We start from the raw sequence: 19667 nt of genomic DNA, 5'->3' as shown, positions 1-19667 counted from the left end.
TCAGACCAGCCGTTCTCTGTGATGTACACTTCGGGGTCTCCAAACTTTTCCTATGAGCAAATTGTCATATTGCTTCACTGTACTTCTCTTTAATCCAAGTACAGGATATGCTTAACTTTAATTAAAGTATATACTTAACCTTTTAAGTCAGAGTATGTAGCCCCTTACTTGTATGTTGAGATCTATGAAAATGCAATGTCCAAAGCTGTAAGTTAACGTTATACAGGTACCTTAATGTAGTTGAGCACCCGACGCATTCCCCAGGGCACAGCGTACAGCCAGTCAGACGCAGCACGCCGCCACTCCGGGGACGTTGTGATGTTGATGTTATCCAGAGGTCCCTTTAAACAACAACATACGACCAGCTAGGACAAATGAAATGGCCAGCAAAAGTGCCATCTCTACGTGTAACACTACACGTACGTGAAATGAGGAAAGTCGTGTAAAGCGTCTTTCCCAAGGGCACAAGGTCGGTGGCATATCAAAGGGATTTGAACCCAGGACCTCTGGGTTATCGGCCAAACACTCTGCCATTACGACCCCAGATTTGCAGTAGTAAATCCCGATTTCATTTCCACCACAGGAATAACCCGGTGCGCCGCCTGCTGCTGTGTTTCCGGAACTCCGTCACCAGGAAAATCTTCCCGCAGACCCGGAACGACAGAACGGAAGAAAAAAGCAAGACCGAGAGACGTGGGTATCTCAGAAGTAGACTATAGAATGATTGTCATGTGTGAATTAGATGCGTTAAGGCTAGGTAAGACAGGTTGTTCCGTGTAATATAACTATTACTAACCAGCTGCCTCCGCCACACCGTGTGATAGCGAAACTGGTGTGCTACGCCCAAAGTAGCATCTACCAGGCTCCGTGGATCGGTAGAATCGTTATCCTCACCACGTTTCGTGGTGAGGAAACGTACTCTTCTGGCCGGCTAACTCCCCTAGCGTACTGCAGATCCTATTTGTCCAATTTCTACAATTAGACCACCGATCCACGAAGCCTGGTAGAGTCTACGCCCAAAGGGCCTCCTTCGGTCAGCATTGACCATCGGGTAAAATCCTAATTCATGTCAGCCCCACAGTTTCGGCTATAACTACTGAATATAAACAGTCCAATACGAAAATGACAGTATTTGCCACTTATTAGGGCACATCTGTAAGCTGTTAACTCAGATCTGTTGCAAAGTTGTTTTCTCTGGTTCCGTTTTTCGTCTGTGCTTCACATCAGTCTGGCTTCTCAAGCTGCCTGGACAATGTGCATCTCCAACATTTGTAAGGTCCTCCAAAATGTATCAACCAGCCAACCAACCAATGAATAGATAGATAGATGGGTGGATGGATAGCTAGCTAGAGCTCTACATGTAGATACATGTATATACAGTAGATAGATGGATGAATAGCTGGGTAGATAGATACATGTAGATATATATATATACTATTAGATAGATAGATAGATGGATAGTTGGATATATATAGATAGATGGATGGATAGATAGATGGATAGATGTCTATATAAATACGTTTGAAATTCTTCTGACTGCTTGTCTTTTCCCTGCAGCCCCTCCCGCGGATCCCAGCCCACCCCGCCCCGAACCTGACGGCGCCTCCTCCACTGCTTACACATCAGCTTCTCAACACACAGAGGAACATCAAACTATAAACAAACAACCGGACCAATCTGCATTATAACCGGTTATATTGTTAGTAAAAGACGAACTAGTTTTATATGTAATGACATCCCCTGACAACACTTTGCTACAAAAACAGTCTGTGAATTCGTATAAACTTGTTTAAGAAGAAGAAAGAAACATGTAAACGATAGATTTAATAATAAACATAGCCTTATATGATTGCCTATTTTGTAAACGATAAAAGCAGTGTTTTGTTTCTCCAACTGACTCTGTTCAGGACCGTTACAAGTACAAAAATGTAATGATTCTGTAAACGTTTCATTAACTACTGCATGTATCCAAAATGGGCAAAAACGTGTAAATAAAGATCATCCAGTGTTTATTGTCAAATTGTGTAGTTAACAGGGCTAGCCTCCAGCTAGTTGGGTAGTCATGGCTGCATGTTATTTTATACAGCCGAAGAAATCAAACGAAATCCGTAGGAAAACTTTCATAGATAGCACGGGGCTCTCCTGGCTTAGTCTCCAAGCAGACCCTACGGTGCCTTGGAAACAATATCAAAGCTGGCAAAGGAGTATAGCCGGCCAAAGGGAGATAGCCGGCTAAGGGAGTCAAACGTGCCTTGCCAGCTTTGATACTATTTCTAAGGCACCGTAGGGTCTGCTTGGAGACTACCCCTGGCTATCAACCGAACATTTTTCCCACTACAGGAGCGACATCTAGCGGCAGTGCAAAGTAGAACCAGACAATAAGTACTGCAAACAGCACAACCGCGAGGAAGATGACAGACGGCCAAAGAAACGTCAGCCATGCACAAAGGTTTTGGTTGTGCACAAAGAACTTTGTTATCGATTACCGATAAAGCTATAGTAAATTAATTACTATTCAGAGTTTTGCGGCACCTTGCATAATGTCAAGCTTACAGTTTTTCCGCTTTTCTACAATAGTAAATATGTAAATGTAAATCTACGAAAGTGAAACCATTAAAGGAAGTAAAGACAACGTTTTGATGGGAATCTTGTTTGATTTCTGATTAATGTACAGCAACTTGCTGCATATAGTCACTATACATGTAGTTCTATGAGCCAATGTAGTGACGTTCGACGTTGATAATGAATGAATGAATGATTTATTTGTAAAAAAATAGCAACCTAGAGGCTACATTTTGTAGCATTGCAAATACAATTGTGTAGCGCTTTGCTACATTTGTCATATTTATTGACAAATGTAGGCCTTATTATTATTATTATTATTAAATACCATAACAAAGTTAACATTTTGTTAGCAATATCCTAATATATGATTTTTATTCACAGAGATGGGATTGTTGTTGCATGTATCATCTTTGGCAATGCTTCCAAATGACTAATCAAATTCAAGCGTATACCAAAAATGTTGTTCATTGTAACTCCAATTTTGTCTGACGTAGTTTTGCTGATTCCGCCAATAAGGTTGACAAAATTCCGATCGATATTCTTGATACAGTAGAAGCCAGTTAATTGCACAACGGATTAACGCACATTTCTGTTAACAGCACGGAATCACAAACCGGTGCGGTCCAGCTAAATAACATCGCATTATTGCACAAGCCAGATACTTTCACGGAATTCGCTGGCAAATAGGCCGTGCAATTAAGCGACTTCTACTGTATTTACAAATAACGACAACCCATGGACGCACTGGGAAAGTGGGAGAAAGTGATCTGGAACTTCAGGCCACCCCTGCTGCTACGAAGGCACGTAAAACAGTAACGTTATGAATTTTATAAAATTAAGTTTATTTCAAATATCTGTGCATACGCGTTATCTGCTACTTTATACGCTGAAAATCTTTCGGCAGCAGACTTTTTTTTTTACACTAGATTTTTGAAATTCTGTCATTTTAGATACAGAATCCCCCTACGAGCCACTATGGTTCGGTCCAAAACCGGATGGGACAGTATGCATCCGCAAATCAAGAAAATAGTACGGCATTGTAACAGTTTACTATAAACAAAAACGGTGAAATCACTTTGCAAATAAGCTACTATATTTACGTTACAAAAAAAGGAAATATTTCGCACGGCTAAACAATGGAGGGTTCGCATATTTGGAATGTTTACCCTTTGACCTGTGACGTTGCGCGTCGTAGCGGTGATCCGCCCAAACAAAGTGTACTGGACTCGCAGCCAAACCCACTACAACCACCATGTAAACCTACAAAATGCACCCGAAACGGACAGAAACCATGGCAACAGACTCACAAAACACAGAAGAAACATCCTAGCAGCGATCTAGCAGGAAAAATCGTCCGACAACATGGCGAAACCCGTTGTTTTGGACACGGTAAGTGACAGTTGTCAGTAAAGGGGGAGGGGGGCGTAGCGTACCCCATATATCGTATGACCACCTGTTAGATTTAAGAAATTCAACGATATCGCTGAAGTGTATATATAGGTTAATATGTACATACAACAAATATTTGTGTATATGTAGTGTTTAAGGGTGCATTTTACCACCATAGATTGTGATTTTGTAGCTTCAAACAATTGTTATAAAGGTGTGTGCGATACTTGACAACTTACACCTGTCGCACGGTACGTCAAAGATCGGCTCTCGAAATGAAATCCAATTTAGCGGCGCCCCAAAAATGTCATGGTCCTATTTTTTTGCGAGCGACAGAGCCAATCCAGCTGCACTAGTCTAGAATTCTCCAGTCGACCTTTTTATGACCTTCCTATCCAAAAATCCAGTTGTTTTCACAGCTATTGTTTTATCCCTATAGAAATGGATTTGTGTTACAAAGGGTTTTCCTAAGGGACTCCAACCAACATACAGGTTTCCTTTGTCACTTACCTTGTGTGTATTCCAGTTACACCATGGTAGTGATCTTTTTTGTACCTGTGTGTGTGTGTGTGTGTGTGTTTCAGTCACCTGCTAATGTTAGTAGTGTTACATGTAACTTAAGTATAATGTTTTCCAAATTGCAACAAATATTTTCTTATGGTGAAATAGTCAAAGCAGTTAATGTTATACGCTTGATGTTCAGGTCTCTGTCCTGCATCCATTCTTCTGTCCCTGGATTGAACTTTTCTGCTCAGATTGCACCCAAATGTCAACCACTAAAACTCCATTTTCCTTGACACTGTGACAGGGGAAAAATTAAAATTTACCAGCCAAGATTGCCAAGTTGTAATAATGATCAGTTACACAAGTAAACCTGAAAACAAAGCCATTTGAAATTTGTGAGACAAAATGCAAAAAACAGCAATCAAGAGAGTCTGTCTCGCTTTGGTGCTTGGCATGGAACATTGGTTTATTTCAAGAACTTTCATGACGAAAGCTTGTTGAAACAAAGTTCAGAGATCGGAAAAAGTTTCAAGCTGAAAAAATCCCTGAAGCTGTGCATTGATGATGACGGCTACTTATAGTGTTTATTGTTTTTCTGTTTGTTTATTTAGGACAGCGGAGAGCTGGAGGAGATCGGCCGGCGTCTCCATGACGACGGGCTGGACCCCAAGGTGGACGATGAGCTGAAGCTCCGCCACGTCTGGCGCCTCTACCAGAGGTCAGAGGTCAGCCTGAAGTCCGCCCTTGGAGACATCCAGGACCTGAAGCTGCAGCAGGCGGAGGAGATGAAGGAGGTGAGGCGTCTTAAATCTAAAGATGAGATTTCTTAAAGTAGCTGAGATATCTTCAAGAACTAGAGCTGTCTTTTTTATCGGGTGGGCCAACTATGCTCTGTCTTTGCAGCCATGGGCTGAATACAGAGAAGCTTACGATTATAATAGGTGGGACTAAATCACGAGGGCCTGGAGCAAGCCATTCAGTGCTTCACTAAATGTTCTCTTTAAGTAATTGAGACTTAAAGAACTTCAAGGTAAAATGTCTTAAAGGAGAGATGTCTTAAAGGAAGAAGATGTCTTAAAGAGGGAGATATAAAGTAAATGCCTTGATGTTTTCACTCAGGTGTAAATCAGTATCCTCAGGTAGGATGTTAAATGGAGGTCCTGTATTGAGGACAGCCACACCTCAAGTGCTCTTATCAAAAGAGTAGGGGACCTTCCTAGTTTGAGTGTCCTGCAGCAGTGGATCTGCCCAGATATGCAGCTTATTCCAATATCAGTACAAACCTGGAGTTTCACCATAAGCAATTTACTGGGTGTGCAATACAAACAAAAAACAAAAACAATTTAACAAATCCAGTTCTGTTGTTTCCCAGGTGGAGAACTATGTGGAGCACATCCGGAGCCTGTCGGAGGAGCGTGAGGCACTCACCAGCGAGTTCGAGGCCGAGAACGAGATTCTGCGTAACGAACTCGAGCAACGCAAGCTGGAGTGTGGTGAGTTAGTCTTTTCAATTAGCAATATAACAGCCATAGATTATACAGTTAAACAATAACAGCCGCCATAGATTATACAGTCAAACAATAACAGCTATAGATTATAGTTATTTATACAGTCAAACAACCATTCAGTCCTGGTAACAGGGGATGGAGAGCTTTATAACTATGTTAAATTGGAAGGGACTGTTCATTGTGGCTCATGACTGGAGAGGGTTGGCAGCCCATGGTGGTTGGTCAGCCAGGTTTGACTATATGACCTCAGGAGGTTCTGCACAACAAACTGGACCCTAGCCATGCGCAACTGGTCTGTTGTATTAATCAAAGCAACTTCAGTGGAGGAGAACAATTGGAACCAACTGCCAGCCCACATTATTCAGGCCCAAACAGTTGAGGCCTTCAGGGACGGGTCAGCCGTTTTCTTGCCTTAGTCACCCAACTTTTGAGTGAAGTTTAGATATAATCAATCAATTAATCATTCAGTAACCATTCACATATTGATTATATCATTGCCTTTGCCACACATCAATCTTTATTGTAAACAATTTGCTACATTCTAGAGTCTCATTGACTGAGGATGTAAGCCTCTTATCTAAGCCTTAACTTTGTACCTTGGACAAGGCTGACAACAGTTCAATAAAATCAATGTTTAGGGTGTATGAATGTACAGTGCATTCCCAAACCTTCCAACTTTGTGTAAGTTTCCTTTTTCAATTTCTCACGTTTCTCGTCCCTGTTCCACCAGTTACCAAAGCTTTGATATGGGATAGATAATGGTACCAAGTTTGTAAGCATAACTCCATTTTAACTGCTTCCCTGCCATTGAGGAAGTGCCATGCAGCAGAGAGTTTTACTGTTGTAGAACCATGATAAAACTCTGAGTCTTTTGGACAAATCTAGGATATTGCAAAGGTCTAGGTACTAGGTAGGTAGGTAGATAGTGGTAGAGTGTATTTATGATACTTCAGCTCATAGATGCTATTGTAGAAGTAGTTAAATGTAAGATTGCTTGCATCGGGTGTAAAACCAGACTAACTGTTTCTTTTAATGTTTCTATAGGAACATAGCAGAAGTACAGGAGATGTTAGAACAGGAAAGCCTTCAGTAGGTGGCTGTGGAGCCAGCCTATACAAGGACTGAAAGAAAGGGCCTGCAGCAGTGGGTGTAGAGCTGGACTAAGTCTTGTCCATTCCTGCTCATACTAGAGCAGAAGTGCGAGAGATTTTACAGCAAGAAGGCCTTCAGCAGGCTTTAGATTCAGCCTATACGAGAGGGCCTTCAGCAGTGGCTATAGAGCCAGACTGAGTGGCCTTTTTTTCCACAGACGCCATAGCAGAAGTGCGAAAGATGTTGCAACTGGAGGGCCTGCAGCAGGTGGCTGTAGAGCCAGACTAAGTCTTGCTTCTTTCCACAGATGACATAGCAGAAGTGCGGGAGATGCTACAACAGGAGGGCCTGCAGCAGTGGCTTTAGAGCCAGACTAACTTTTTTTTATTTTTGCTGACACCATAGCAGAAATACAGGAGATGTTACAACAGGAGGGCCCTCAGTAGATGGCTTTAGATTCAGCCTTTATGAGAGGACCTTTTGCAGGTGGCTGTGGAACCAGACTAATTATTCCTTCTTTCCACAGATGCCATAGCAGAAGTGCGTGAGATGCTACAACAGGAGGGCCTGCAGCAGGTGGCTGTAGAGCCAGACTAAGTGTCGTTTCTTTCCACAGATGCCATAGCAGAAGTGCGTGAGATGCTACAACAGGAGGGCCTGCAGCAGGTGGCTGTAGAGCCAGACTAAGTCCAGTTTGTTTTGCAGATGCCATAGCAGAAGTACGAGAGATGCTCCAACAGGAGGGCCTGCAGCAGGTGGCTGAGTCCGGGCTAAGTGAGCAGGTGGCCTACCTGCTGGTGGAGAGAGCCAGACTAATGGATGAACTGGAGGTGAGCCCAGCAAGTGGCCTGCAGAGCCAGGCTAAGTTTTTTTTTTATTTGCGCCAGAATAGGTTAGGGGACTTAATGGAGTAGCTCACTGAATATAATTTTAGCAGTAAGAACTTTTTTTTCTTGCTGGTCTCAGAGGGATGAAATAATTCAGATGATGAAATTTTAGCAGTAGAATCTTTTCTTTCTTTTCTTCTTTATAGTAGAATAGTGACAGCTAATGTCATTAAAATCACGTTAAAGTTAAGAATTCAAGAAGTACTACTTAACAGTATTACACTGAGGTATGAGATCCTTGATTTCTTGTATTCTTAATGCTTTTTAGACTGCAGCAGAAAAGCGCCCCCTACACCCAGCCAACAGCAGTGCAGACGTGGACCAGCTCAGGCAGCTGTTGGAGAGGGAACGGGCCGATCATGAGGAGGAGCTCAAACAGCAGCGGGAGAACATGATGAGGGTCAAGGAGAGCCTCACCAAGGTTAAGGCGTCTTCTATTGTTCTATGAGTATGACCTTAACGAATTGACCTTAACGTATGACGAATTAAGAATGATATTTTGAACATTAAAGAATGATGACAACAAAAGACTGTCAGAGATTAATAATAAGAAATTAATGATTAACTTGTAAATGGAGGCAGGATATGAGACAGAGTTCCACAAAAGATGATGCCCTCTTGTGATTTACATAAAAAACATCTCCCACGGGTCCACGACCATGAACTTCACGAGCTGAGCAGGTCCACACATGGCTTCAGGACCATGAGCTACACAAGCTCAGCGGGTCCATACATGACTGCCCCCTTGTGATTTACATGAAAACTGCACCTCCCACAGGTTCATGACCATGAGCTACACAAGCTCAGCATGTTCATACATGACTGCCCCCTGTTGATTTATGTAAAAACTGCACCCCCACAGGTCCACGACCATGAACTTCACGAGCTGAGCAGGTCCAAGGAGGAGTTGGAAGAGGAGCTGGGTCTCGCCAGGAGCCAGCTTCTTAAGTCTCAGGAGTTCAAGATGGATGCGGACAGTCTTGATGCAGGTATGTTCCTAAGATATTCCTTTAGTATGATCTTCAAGCACATTTGTAATGTTTCCTGGCTGCCTGCAAAACAGGTTGATTATGCGCCAGACATCATCACAAATGTCCCAGTTTCTGCAACATCTGCTTGCAGACAAAAGAGCAGTTACAGTTACTGTAACTTGTTTCCATGATATGGCGCTGCCACAAAACTTCTGTCATTTGCTGTACCAGGGCTTTAGCCAGCGTCCGTTTTTCCGTCAATTGACGGAAATTTGCTGCGTCTGACGGAAAAATTTAAAAACCAATCCGTCAACCTTGACGGACAAAATTCCTTGGTGGAAGCTACAGGCGGCTTGGGGACGCCGTCCACGGCCGTAAAAGCCACACACTGTTTGTTTTGCTATTGTTATGATTGTTGACAATGTGTGTCGGCGCCCTTTCGCATACGATAATCTCATTAAAACCCGTTTTTCAAGGTCTCAGTTCAGTCCTTCTAACTAATTTTCGCGGTTTTCGCGACGGTTGTAATTGGCTGACGGAAAAAAATTTCGAGCTGGCTAAAGCCCTGTGCTGTACTTTGTATTTGTTTCTCTAAACATGCCGTAGTAAGATTTTAAAGTGGCATGACTTACATAATCTTCTGAAAAGAGGAATAGTTGGCATTTGTTTGCACTCTCTAGCAGCTTCGGGGTCGTTGAACTCTGATTTGCCTTGTTGGTCAATGAAGTCAAGAAAGATCACAGATGCTGCAAAGATTTTTCACCCACTTTTATGTCCTCAGAAAGAAAGTATATCAAGTTCCAGTTAGTTTTTATAAAATTTAAAAATGATATTTAACACTGATTAGAACACTGAAAAGATGACAAAAAACAATTATTTACAACCATAAAGCTACACGTTGTTAGTCTTAGTCTCAAAATTGTCAAATATTTATTTTATTTTATTTATCTATTTTATTTACATTTCTTTAATGAGCATCAGACAAAAAGCACATCTGCTTAATATATACTAGGTCTTCTGCTCAAGGTAACGTCAACAAATGAAACAATTGAAAGTCAAAGTTAACAAAGGGAACTAATGAATACAACACTGACATCTATAACAGAGGTTGACATGATGGTAAATCAACAGAGGAAACTTGAAATTGTAAAGGTTACATATTTGTCTAGTTAACAACATTATAACAAAGGAACTGAATCAAGATTTTGGCAGTACATATATATATACAAGGCTGGCTTTACATATACATGTACAGAATTTTTTATACAACACATAATGATATTTAATATAATATTTAATCATCTCAAAACGGGTGGGTGGGCCCTAAATATTTCCGCAGAACTGAAGGATTAACTTGAAAATTCTCAGCTGACTCCACACTGCTGTTCTTGGATGTTCCATTGTGACATCTGGTTTCTCACAATCAATCAGAGCTTGGTGTCGTCTGTAGGAAATACGGGAAAGTTTTGATTACATCCACTGGCCACTTCAGGGTTGAACAAGTTTTCTAAAATCCACTTGTCCTATCGGGCAAGCACATAAAAAATGTACTTGCCCGAACCAATTTTTCACTTGCCCAAAATGTCACTGTTACTAGTATATGCATTTTCACTTCCAGCAATGGAATTCTCTGTAGACAATTGCTTGATGTCATGACTGTAAAAAGTAACAACTGTATCAAAATTGCACTAAAGTCAATGGAAAAATCTTACTTGCCCGATCGGACAAGTGGGGTAGGACATGCACTTGCCCGAACAGCACTTTCACTTGCCCTGGACAATAGGGCTAGTGGACTTGTTTATCCCTGCACTTGGAAGCATGGTCTGAAGACTAGCTGACTGCTGCCTACCTCTGTGTCAGGAATTCCAACAGCAGTGTCATCAAATACTGTAGCTAGCAAAGGTGATTTTTACCTTTGCTTGTGTGTCTGTGTGTGTGTGTGTGTGTGTGTGTTAACAGTATAACTCGAGAAGCCTTGGATGGATCCCAATGATATTTGGTAGGTGGGTAGAGGTCGGGAAAACGAAGGTCAAGTTTGATAATGGGCCACCTAGCGGCTTGCTAAGGTACTGCAGCGGAAACTCAATTTTTGATATCTCGTGTTCTGGACATGCTGTGGTCATGATTTTTGAGTGGTAAATAGCCCTCGGGACAGAGAGTAAGTGCTATGAGTTTGGGTCCCCTAGTGGCTTTTTTTACCTGAGCGTTTACCTGAGGATGGAGATGTTTTCTTGACTGGTGGGGATCGACAGATCTGTACATGTGATGTTTTCCTCGTGGGTGGTGCTGTTAAAAAACATATAAAATATTATTAATCAATTCGCAAAAATAACAAAACAGGAAGTTAAACAAAGATGTACCTTTTTCTGAGAGTTACATTAAGACGTAACCTTTTTTTTAATTCACTGATATTGAAAAACTGAAACTTGCACTGCCGTATGTAGCCTATTATTTTAAAATCTAGAAAAGCTTACCTTGCAAGGATGTCTGGCAGATGAACTTCAGTTCCTTGAAGCACCGTACATCATTCCATGTGTTATATTCGAACATCATACCGCAGTTTTCATTGTCAAAACTATTGTTTGGTTCTCTCGGGGCCCAGGGCTGGAAGGTTCCGAGGGGCGTCCCGTCGATGTACCGCCAGTCTCCCTCCTGATCCAGATCATCTAAGCCAAGGTAGAACCATGCATCTCTGTCAACTTGGTTCTTCAGGTTGATCAGGAACTCATGAGTGGCCTGGTCACGGGGCATGGCCAGACTGCCTCCATCACCCTGACATGTTGCAGCAGCCTCGTCGAATGTCTTCTCATCGTTATATGCCTTGTAGCAGTTGCCACCGTGCTGTTGGTAGCCTACAGGACAGCCTGAAACAAATCAGAAAATAAACTTCTCAATGCAAGAAAGCTATTGTATGAGATTTAAACACAAGTAAATGCAACTGGATTAAAACAAGTTACTTTAAAAATACAGTTCTACTGTAAAGTAGTTCAATTAGAAAACCGTACTCTCTCTCTCTCTCCCCAATGCAAAAATGGACTAATAATATAGTATGTCAATTCTATCAAACAGGAATTTCTGTGGATTCTAGACGGAAAACAAATTTTTTTTCAGTGATCTCAAAGGGACAGATGAAAAGGTTTGCTGAGGACAGAAGAATGATCAGAACAGGGTTACTGTACTATGTAAAAATGCAGGGTCTGTTTTCATGTGACTTTGGCTGGTTGTCTGTGTCTGGTTTGACCGTAGTAGATTGATTCAAGTTTGGTGGGACTTTGCTTCACAATAGAAAAGGAAAGGAGGCTGAGTTTTAAGTTCACAGTCGAAACAAAGTAGCGTCGCTTTCAGAGTCTGGATTCAGTTTTGTTAGTTTTCCTATGCTTGTAAGTATATCCTCTTGCCTTTAAGTATACCATGATACTGTAATTGTAAATTAGGCCACACCAATTTAATTTCTTGGTTCACGGATTTTTTCATAAAAAATATGGAGCGAGAGGGCGAAATAAAAATAAAAATTGTAAAATGGTTGGGGTAAAGGTAAGGGCTAATCCAAAACATAAAAAATAAAAAGTTTTCAGCTTGCAAAAAGTATTTATTTATTTATTTATTCAAATTGCAACAAGGGCAATACAATGTGGACACATAGGCAGCATATGCTGATGTCGTGACCACATACATACATATACAATACAAATCATGACGCTGCACAACAATGGCATAATCAAAAAACTAACAACATATCTAACATGTTAATCTAAAATCAGTCTACAATCTTATTTGCAATATACAATTCGAGTCATAAATGCTTCATATCACAAAAATAGTTTGTTCACAAGTTCGGAGCAAAAAGTATGAAAACACTATTACTGTACAGTAACAGCACCTGTACCCACACTTTAAGGAGCTTATTATATAAAGGCCAATTTGCTACACCAGAAAGTTAGTGAATGGTTTCATTAATGGTGAAAATTTGCTGAGTGGTAATTTTTATTTTTATTTTTTTCTTCTAAAAAATAGGAGCGAGCGAATCCGTGAACCAAGAAATTAAATCGATGTGGCCTTACTGTACAATGTAAAAATACAGGGTCTGTTTTCATGTGACTTTGGCTGGTTGCCTGTGCCTGGTTTGACCGTAGTAGATTGATTTAAGTTTCGTGGAACTTTGCTTCACAGTAGAAAAGGAAAGGAGGCTGAGTTTTAAGTTCACAGTCGAAACAAAGCAGCGTCGCTTTTAGAGTCTTGATTAAGTTTGGTTGGTTTTCCTAATAGATGCTTGTAAGTATATCCTCTTGCCTTTAAGTATACCATACTGTTATAATGTACATTTTGCAAAAAAACAAACAAACAAAAAGTTGAACACTTACTCATCTCACAGATGAATAAGAGCTTCTTCCACTTGCAGTTGACCAAAACCCACTTGTGTCGATGTATCGCCACGCAGTCACGTTTCTTGTGGCCTTTGGGTGGAGATTTCCAGTTGCTGTAGTCTTCGCTGCCCAGAGTTGTTCCATCGCTCCATTTTAGAGTCCTTTCCTCTGCTCTATCGTCCAGACCAATCCAAAAGTTCCTAAGGCATGGAATGAAAAACAGCTGTTTAAATGTATGAAAATGTCAGTGCAATTCAGCCAATTCACGGCTGCAATGAGGTACATCTTTAAAAAAGCTTGTCAAGTTGTCAAATCGTTTGTGGGTTGAAATAGGCATGAATTATCTGTAGTAAGGTCTTCTCATGAAAAATTTAAGTTAAAATAGTTAGACTCCTTCCCACACCTTTTGTTGTGTATAGCAGGGGTGCCTAAGCATTTGCACGAACCCTATGAGATTCGTACGAATATTATGTGATACGCACGAATCACTATGCGAAAACGCACGAATCACTATGCGAAAACGCACGAATATTATGAAAATCACACGAATCATTATGCGAAAACGCACGAATCTTATGAAAATCACACGAATCACTATGCGAAAACGTATGAACCTCATGTGACACACACGAACCTTATGTGATTTGCACAAACCTTATGCGAAACCGGTCAACCACTGTCAGGTCACGTGATACACGTCATTTGCATAAGGTTTGTGCAAATCACATAAGGTTCGTACGTTTTCGCATAGTGATTCGTGTGATTTTCATAATTGCGTTTTTGCATTATTAGTGATTCGTGTGATTTTCATAAGGTTCGTGCGTTTTTGCATAGTGATTCGTGCGTATCACATAATATTCGTATGAATCTCATAGGGTTCGTGCAAATGCTTAGGCACCCCTGTATAGGGGCAGTGCCCATCTCTTTTTCACTGGCCCTTGGGTCACACAGGAACACTACTAACACTTAGTACTAATTAAAATGGTGTGTATCCAACTCCCAAAGTCTTTCTCATGAGTGCTAAGCATGAGAGAAAGCATTATCTAAACTGAGTCTTTGCTTGAAGCCAGTTGCCCTCAAATGCAAAACCCACTAGGCCATTGCAAGTGGTTACATCATACATGATTGTATATAATGAAAAGAACATTTTTCAAATATGCCCACTTTCTTGTATACATGTACCTGTACCACTCAGAACTGAAAGTGTAAGTGTTGATGTAGCGATTGATGAACTGTTGTTCTTCGGCACTCTTGATGGTCACCAGTTTTCCTCCATGCTCCTCACAGAACTGGCCAGCCTTTCTGTACTTCAGCTTGTTACCCTTCGGTGAGAACCAGTAGCACCGGTTGTCGAAGATGTCAAACTTGTCTGCTGGGAAGTTGTACTGGTCTGCACAGCCTGTAAATTGTGTAATAACAAAATAGGGTCCAAAGTAATCTAAGAGAAAGAAGTAACTGTGGAGAAAGTTTACCAAGTACTATGAAGTATGAAGAATTCCCGGAACAACAGATTGTAACTGCACCCAAAAAAAAATTCAAGAAGATGCAAACTTCAATACCGTTTTTAAGCTAATTTCAACCACATTGTATGGATATCTTTCTGTATCTGTTTCTGTATTGGCATTCTTCACGGTATTGTTGGGTGGAGCGCTAATTTGTGATGTTCAACATAGGCCAGGTTCCTTTGTTGGTTGACATCGTGTCTAACACTGACAACCTATCACATCTAACTTTAGTGCACACGTATAGAGCTAGCGGCAAGTGCTGTTTCAAACCATCTATGGAGGTTGCCCCAGTGCCTACTGTGCTTGGTAGCAACAAGTTCTACTAAACAAAAGTTCTAGGAAAACTATTCTATTTTTTTCTGAGCTGATATGGAACAGCTACTACATTGTAGTACAAAATGTATCAAATTAAGCTAATAGTCTTATACTACAGTATCAAAGGAGGATACAAAAAAGTCTCTCCTACGGGTACAAGTAGGAGGGCTGCCAGTCCAGGTGCCGTCAGCCTGGCAGGTCAGCGAGGCGTGGCCGGCCATGATGTACCCTTCGGAACAGACGAAGGTCACCTTGTCCTGGGGGAAACTTGGGCCGCTGGGACTGAGGTCACCATTGGCTGGAGGCTCCAGTGGTGGGCACTGCACAGCTGGAAGGGCAAGGGGATTTTATTTTGTTTATTTATTGGTTTGGCTGTTCAGGATACACAGCCAGGGCTGCCCAACTAGCCTATGGCTATTACAAAGGGCTAACCCAAAGGGGATGTGATGTAAGAACATTCAGGAGTATACTATAATTAGACAGACTTAGTACTCCTCTTTTGTTTGTGTATGATGGAGGTTCAGCTTGCTATTCTATCACAAATATGGGAAAGGAAAGTGATCTCGATCTAGTTTTATCTCAATGAAGAGCTTAAGTCTTCCACTGGTCGTGACAGAGAGGACAGAGTCTATGTACTAGTACAGTATTTACAGTTCGTTGTACCAGGGAAATTCTCCTAATTTTTGACAAGCACAATGAACAGTGGACCACGGCGTAATGTTCCGTCCTAAGGACTGCAACCCTTTCCGGTAGCATGAATGTCGGGTGAGCAACACAGCAGGAATCGAACTCATGGCTTCTAGTTCCAGAGGCAGGGCCGCTAACCACTGAACTACACACTCTACCTGAAAGTGGAGGGGTGTTCTCTAACTGATATCACACCACCAACACTCAGTAAAAGGTTACAGTTCAAAGAGGGGAACCTACCAGGTGTTATTTGGGGTGGAGCTGTTGTCTCTTCACAGATCAGGTCGGCAAGACTCACGTCTTCTCGTAAGTCTTTTCCGGCCAGGTGAGCGGGCCCAGCACATTCGATGTCCGCCAGTCGGTAAGGTCCCCTCGTCATCCTTTGCTTAAAGGGAGCCATCCTGCAGTCACACTGCCAAGGGTTCCAGTAAAGGGTCAGGTACCACATGTTGCCGAGGCCACGAAATATATCTCCTGGAAGACTGGTCAACTGGTTGCTGGCAAGCCACAAGGCCTCGAGGCTCGCAAGTCCCTGAAATATGGAGCCTGGCAGACTCGACAACTCATTCTGGTCCAGATCCAAGTACCATAGCCTTTCAAGTCCCTCAAACAAGTCCGCTGGCAGGCTGACCAACTGGTTACCGGAAAGATACAATTCAACTAACGATGAACCAAATCCTGCAAATATGCCAGCTTGCAAACTTGTGAACTGGTTAAAGCTAAGATCCAAGGATTCAAGTCTACTGAGCGCCAAAAATATGTCGACTGGAAGGCTTGATAACTGATTCCGGGACAGTTGCAAGTAGTACAGCCCGCCAAGACTCTCAAATGTGTCCGCAGGCAGACTGGTCAGCAAGTTTTGACTAAGATCTAACCAATATAGGCTACTAAGCCCCTCAAACATGTCAGCTGTGAGATTCGTTAACTGGGTGCCCTGAAGAGAAAGGCGTCCCAGGTTGTCGGTATCTTTACTAAGTTGTTGAAATATGTCAGTTGAGAGGGCATTGTGGCCAAGATACAAGGTCCGCAGATCTTTCAGTTCCACAAACATTTCAGCTGGGAGGCCGGAGAATCGGTTATAGCTAAGATACAACTGTTGCAGCCCACCAAGACCCTCAAACATGCCACCTGTGAGATTGGTCAACTGGTTGGAGTTCAGCTTCAAGGTAAACAGCTTACCAAGTCCCTCAAATATGCCCGCTGGCAGAGTTGTCAGCTGATTTCCTTCAAGATGTAAGGACCACAGCTTACCAAGTCCGTCAAATGTGCCAGATGTTAGATTGGACAACTGGTTGCTGCTAAGATACAAGTTCGTTAAGCTGGTCAGGTCCTGAAACGTTCCGTTGTTGATCATGGTGATCTGATTTGAACCAAGATATAATGAGTTTAATCTCGTATACTTTGAGAAGTCGGACCGACTCAGAGTTGCGATGGCATTTCTAGAGAGGTGCAGTGAGGTGATGGTTGCAGGCAGGTCCTGAGGAACGCTGGTGAGGCCTTGGTTGAAGCAGTAACAGCGTGATGAACAGTTGCTGTCACAGGCTGTGGTTGGGTCAGCATCCTTCAGGATGATCAGCAGAAGAACCAGCAGTCTCTTTGCCTTGGCCATGTTGCTGTGTAAAAGAAATTAGGCACATGTAGAAAAAGAGTTTGATGACCCCATACCAACCCTAATGCTAACTATGGAAACATCTAATTTGCTTCCTTCAGGATTCAATGGAAGTTTATTTGCAAGTTCGTGCATGAGGGCTAATTGCATGTACTTGGTATAAACATAGTGGATTTAGTGACAATGAACAGTTATAAACAATATTCTACTCTAATACTAGTGTTGGCTATTTCTAAACAGGTTGTGTTCGACTTCTTTTTTGGAAGCAGAGGGAGACAAAAAGCCCCAGCTTTTCTAAAATTTGTGGGTTCTGCGATTTCATGAGAAAATTGGCTTTCTGTTCTTCTGTCAATGTGGGGAAGTTGGGATAAGTCTTTGTGGCTTCTGTAAACAGAGTGATTCTTTTGGTTTGGTTGAATGAACATTTGGAAATAAAATGTGTTAAACAGCAGAAGAACCAGCACTCTTGTTGCCTTGTTGGGTTTGTTGCGGTGTAGAAGAAGTTAGAATAAGATAACTGTAAATACAGAAACATCAGTGGTGGTTTTACGTTTGTGGTTGTCGCGAGGTAGTCTTGCCATGAACCTAAAACATTGGCAAACATTTTTCCATTACAGTATGTGACGAGTATTGTGAAACATAATTAAAATCTGAGAGTTAGCAAATTAAAATGCTGTGGCCTGAGAAGCAAACTCAGTCAATTCTTGTGGCTAAAACTGCGTAAAAATAACTATAATCAGGCACAGTTTTGACAAATATATCCTGTCATTTGACCTACTTTTTACATACTAGCAAGAAATCAAAACTCAAGCTTTTTTCTGTTACTGTATACTAGTTGCTTGGACTACAGCAGCAGTATAATCAAGCAACAGATAGTGAGTGAGTGAGTATAGCTTGGACTACAATGTATTGCTAAAGTTGGCATCATATTGTGAAGATTATATTCAACAAAAGTACCATTCTAGCTGCCTAATATAGAGCACCTGTCACTGACTTATCTTGGTGCTAGATTTCTTCTGTATACGTTAATTTTTCTACCAAACAAAGTCATACTTATTGACTAAGTATGTGTAGTACTTACCCACTGATGTCGATAGCAACTTGCAAATTGAGCTGTGAAGAATTTTAGAACCTAAGAAGATGTTCTTTTTGTGCACCTGAAGGAACAGGTGTTTAAGAATTCCACCAGGGCAGCAGTTTGGATCATACCAACTTTTCCATGTAGGGTATGATTCTAAACTTTCTTTCTAAAGAAATGTACTTTTAAACACCTTTTGTTGTGTTTCAAGGTCTTGAAGGGCAATGGAACTCTAACTTGTACAATGTGCAAAGTTATGACAGATCAAACTTAAACTGTACATTTTTTTTCTTTGGAGGAACGCCCCTGTTTTGGCAATGTTGAAACTGAGTGTTTTTAATCTCTGCCCAAAAGAGAAAAAATAGGTCACTAATTGTCTTGTGCTGCAGTGGAACTGGATTTTCCGGTTTGCCTAATAGTGATTTACATCCATTCTGCTTAAGAAATATACAGTCAATCAGCATCTAAATGATACTAGTAGCTACATTTGCATACAAGAGCAGTCGATATAATACTGTAAATGCATTTAAGTTCACTGGGATTTACTTTCGCGGTAGCAAGAAAATGGAGTGTTTGCGGTGGTTTTAAGTTCGCGGTGGTGTCATAGACTGTAGTCACATACTATAATCATTATGGGTAAATGTTCGCGGTGGTTTTAAGAGGGTCTGCATGCTCTTTTACGTAAGGCGTAGGCAGCCTATTTTATTTCCCGTAATTCGTAGGGAAAACCATCTTATCTACGTAAATCGTAGCGAGGTGACAAAATTTAGCGTAATTGCCTTCCTTGATTTAGCGTAATACGTAGGGGGTTCTCCTGAATTCAGCGTAAATCGTTGTCTGGACCCCCCATACTGACCCTCTTTTAAGTTTGCGATGAAGAGGCCACCGAAAAAGCCTGAACATAAAACCACTGCAAACGTTTATGCATTCACAGTATGTTTGATGTGATAGTTTGATTATTTGATTATTAGCTAAAGTTTAAGTTGATAATCATTAATTACGTTGTTAATTAGAGGGACATAGGCAGGATATTTAGTGCTTGCTCTCTTAGTAATATTCAGAGTATAGAGTCAAATCCACATTACCGTGTGGGTGTTTGTTGCCTTTTGTTCTAGACAATTTTTATGCTTTTGTAACATTATCTTACTGCCATGGAAAAATGTTCACGGTGGTTTTAAGTTCGCGGTGAAGTG

At 41.5% G+C, this 19667-nt stretch overlaps 3 protein-coding genes across 3 annotated transcripts in view; 2 read left to right on the top strand and 1 right to left on the bottom strand.

Annotated features, from left to right (window-relative positions):
* LOC118430891 overlaps positions 1–1688 on the top strand; it is a 3846-nt gene extending 2158 nt beyond the window's left edge. Inside the window, exons 5-6 of the mRNA XM_035841924.1 lie at positions 584–693; positions 1558–1688. Of these exons, the coding sequence (XP_035697817.1) occupies positions 584–693; positions 1558–1688 (241 nt within the window). The remainder of the gene's footprint in view (positions 1–583; positions 694–1557) is intronic.
* A 2061-nt stretch (positions 1689–3749) lies between these two features.
* Positions 3750–19667, top strand: part of LOC118430890 (early endosome antigen 1-like) — a 46216-nt gene continuing 30298 nt past the window's right edge. Inside the window, exons 1-6 of the mRNA XM_035841923.1 lie at positions 3750–3954; positions 5070–5252; positions 5831–5951; positions 7764–7888; positions 8214–8366; positions 8808–8934. Coding sequence (XP_035697816.1) covers positions 3928–3954; positions 5070–5252; positions 5831–5951; positions 7764–7888; positions 8214–8366; positions 8808–8934 — 736 coding nt within the window. The 5' untranslated portion in view covers positions 3750–3927. The remainder of the gene's footprint in view (positions 3955–5069; positions 5253–5830; positions 5952–7763; positions 7889–8213; positions 8367–8807; positions 8935–19667) is intronic.
* On the bottom strand, positions 10201–11925 carry LOC118430695 (collectin-11-like). Its single transcript, XM_035841688.1, has 3 exons — positions 11391–11925; positions 11128–11202; positions 10201–10360 (listed from the first exon to the last, which is right to left on the bottom strand). Exons 1-3 carry the CDS (start codon positions 11665–11667, stop codon positions 10344–10346), a joined length of 369 nt encoding a protein of 122 aa, XP_035697581.1. The 5' UTR covers positions 11668–11925; the 3' UTR covers positions 10201–10343.

Source organism: Branchiostoma floridae, chromosome 14 (assembly GCF_000003815.2).
Source record: "Branchiostoma floridae strain S238N-H82 chromosome 14, Bfl_VNyyK, whole genome shotgun sequence".
In the NCBI taxonomy this organism is placed as follows: domain Eukaryota; kingdom Metazoa; phylum Chordata; class Leptocardii; order Amphioxiformes; family Branchiostomatidae; genus Branchiostoma; species Branchiostoma floridae.
Note: the sequence above shows the minus strand (reverse complement) of the source record. Positions and strands in the feature narration are given on the sequence as shown.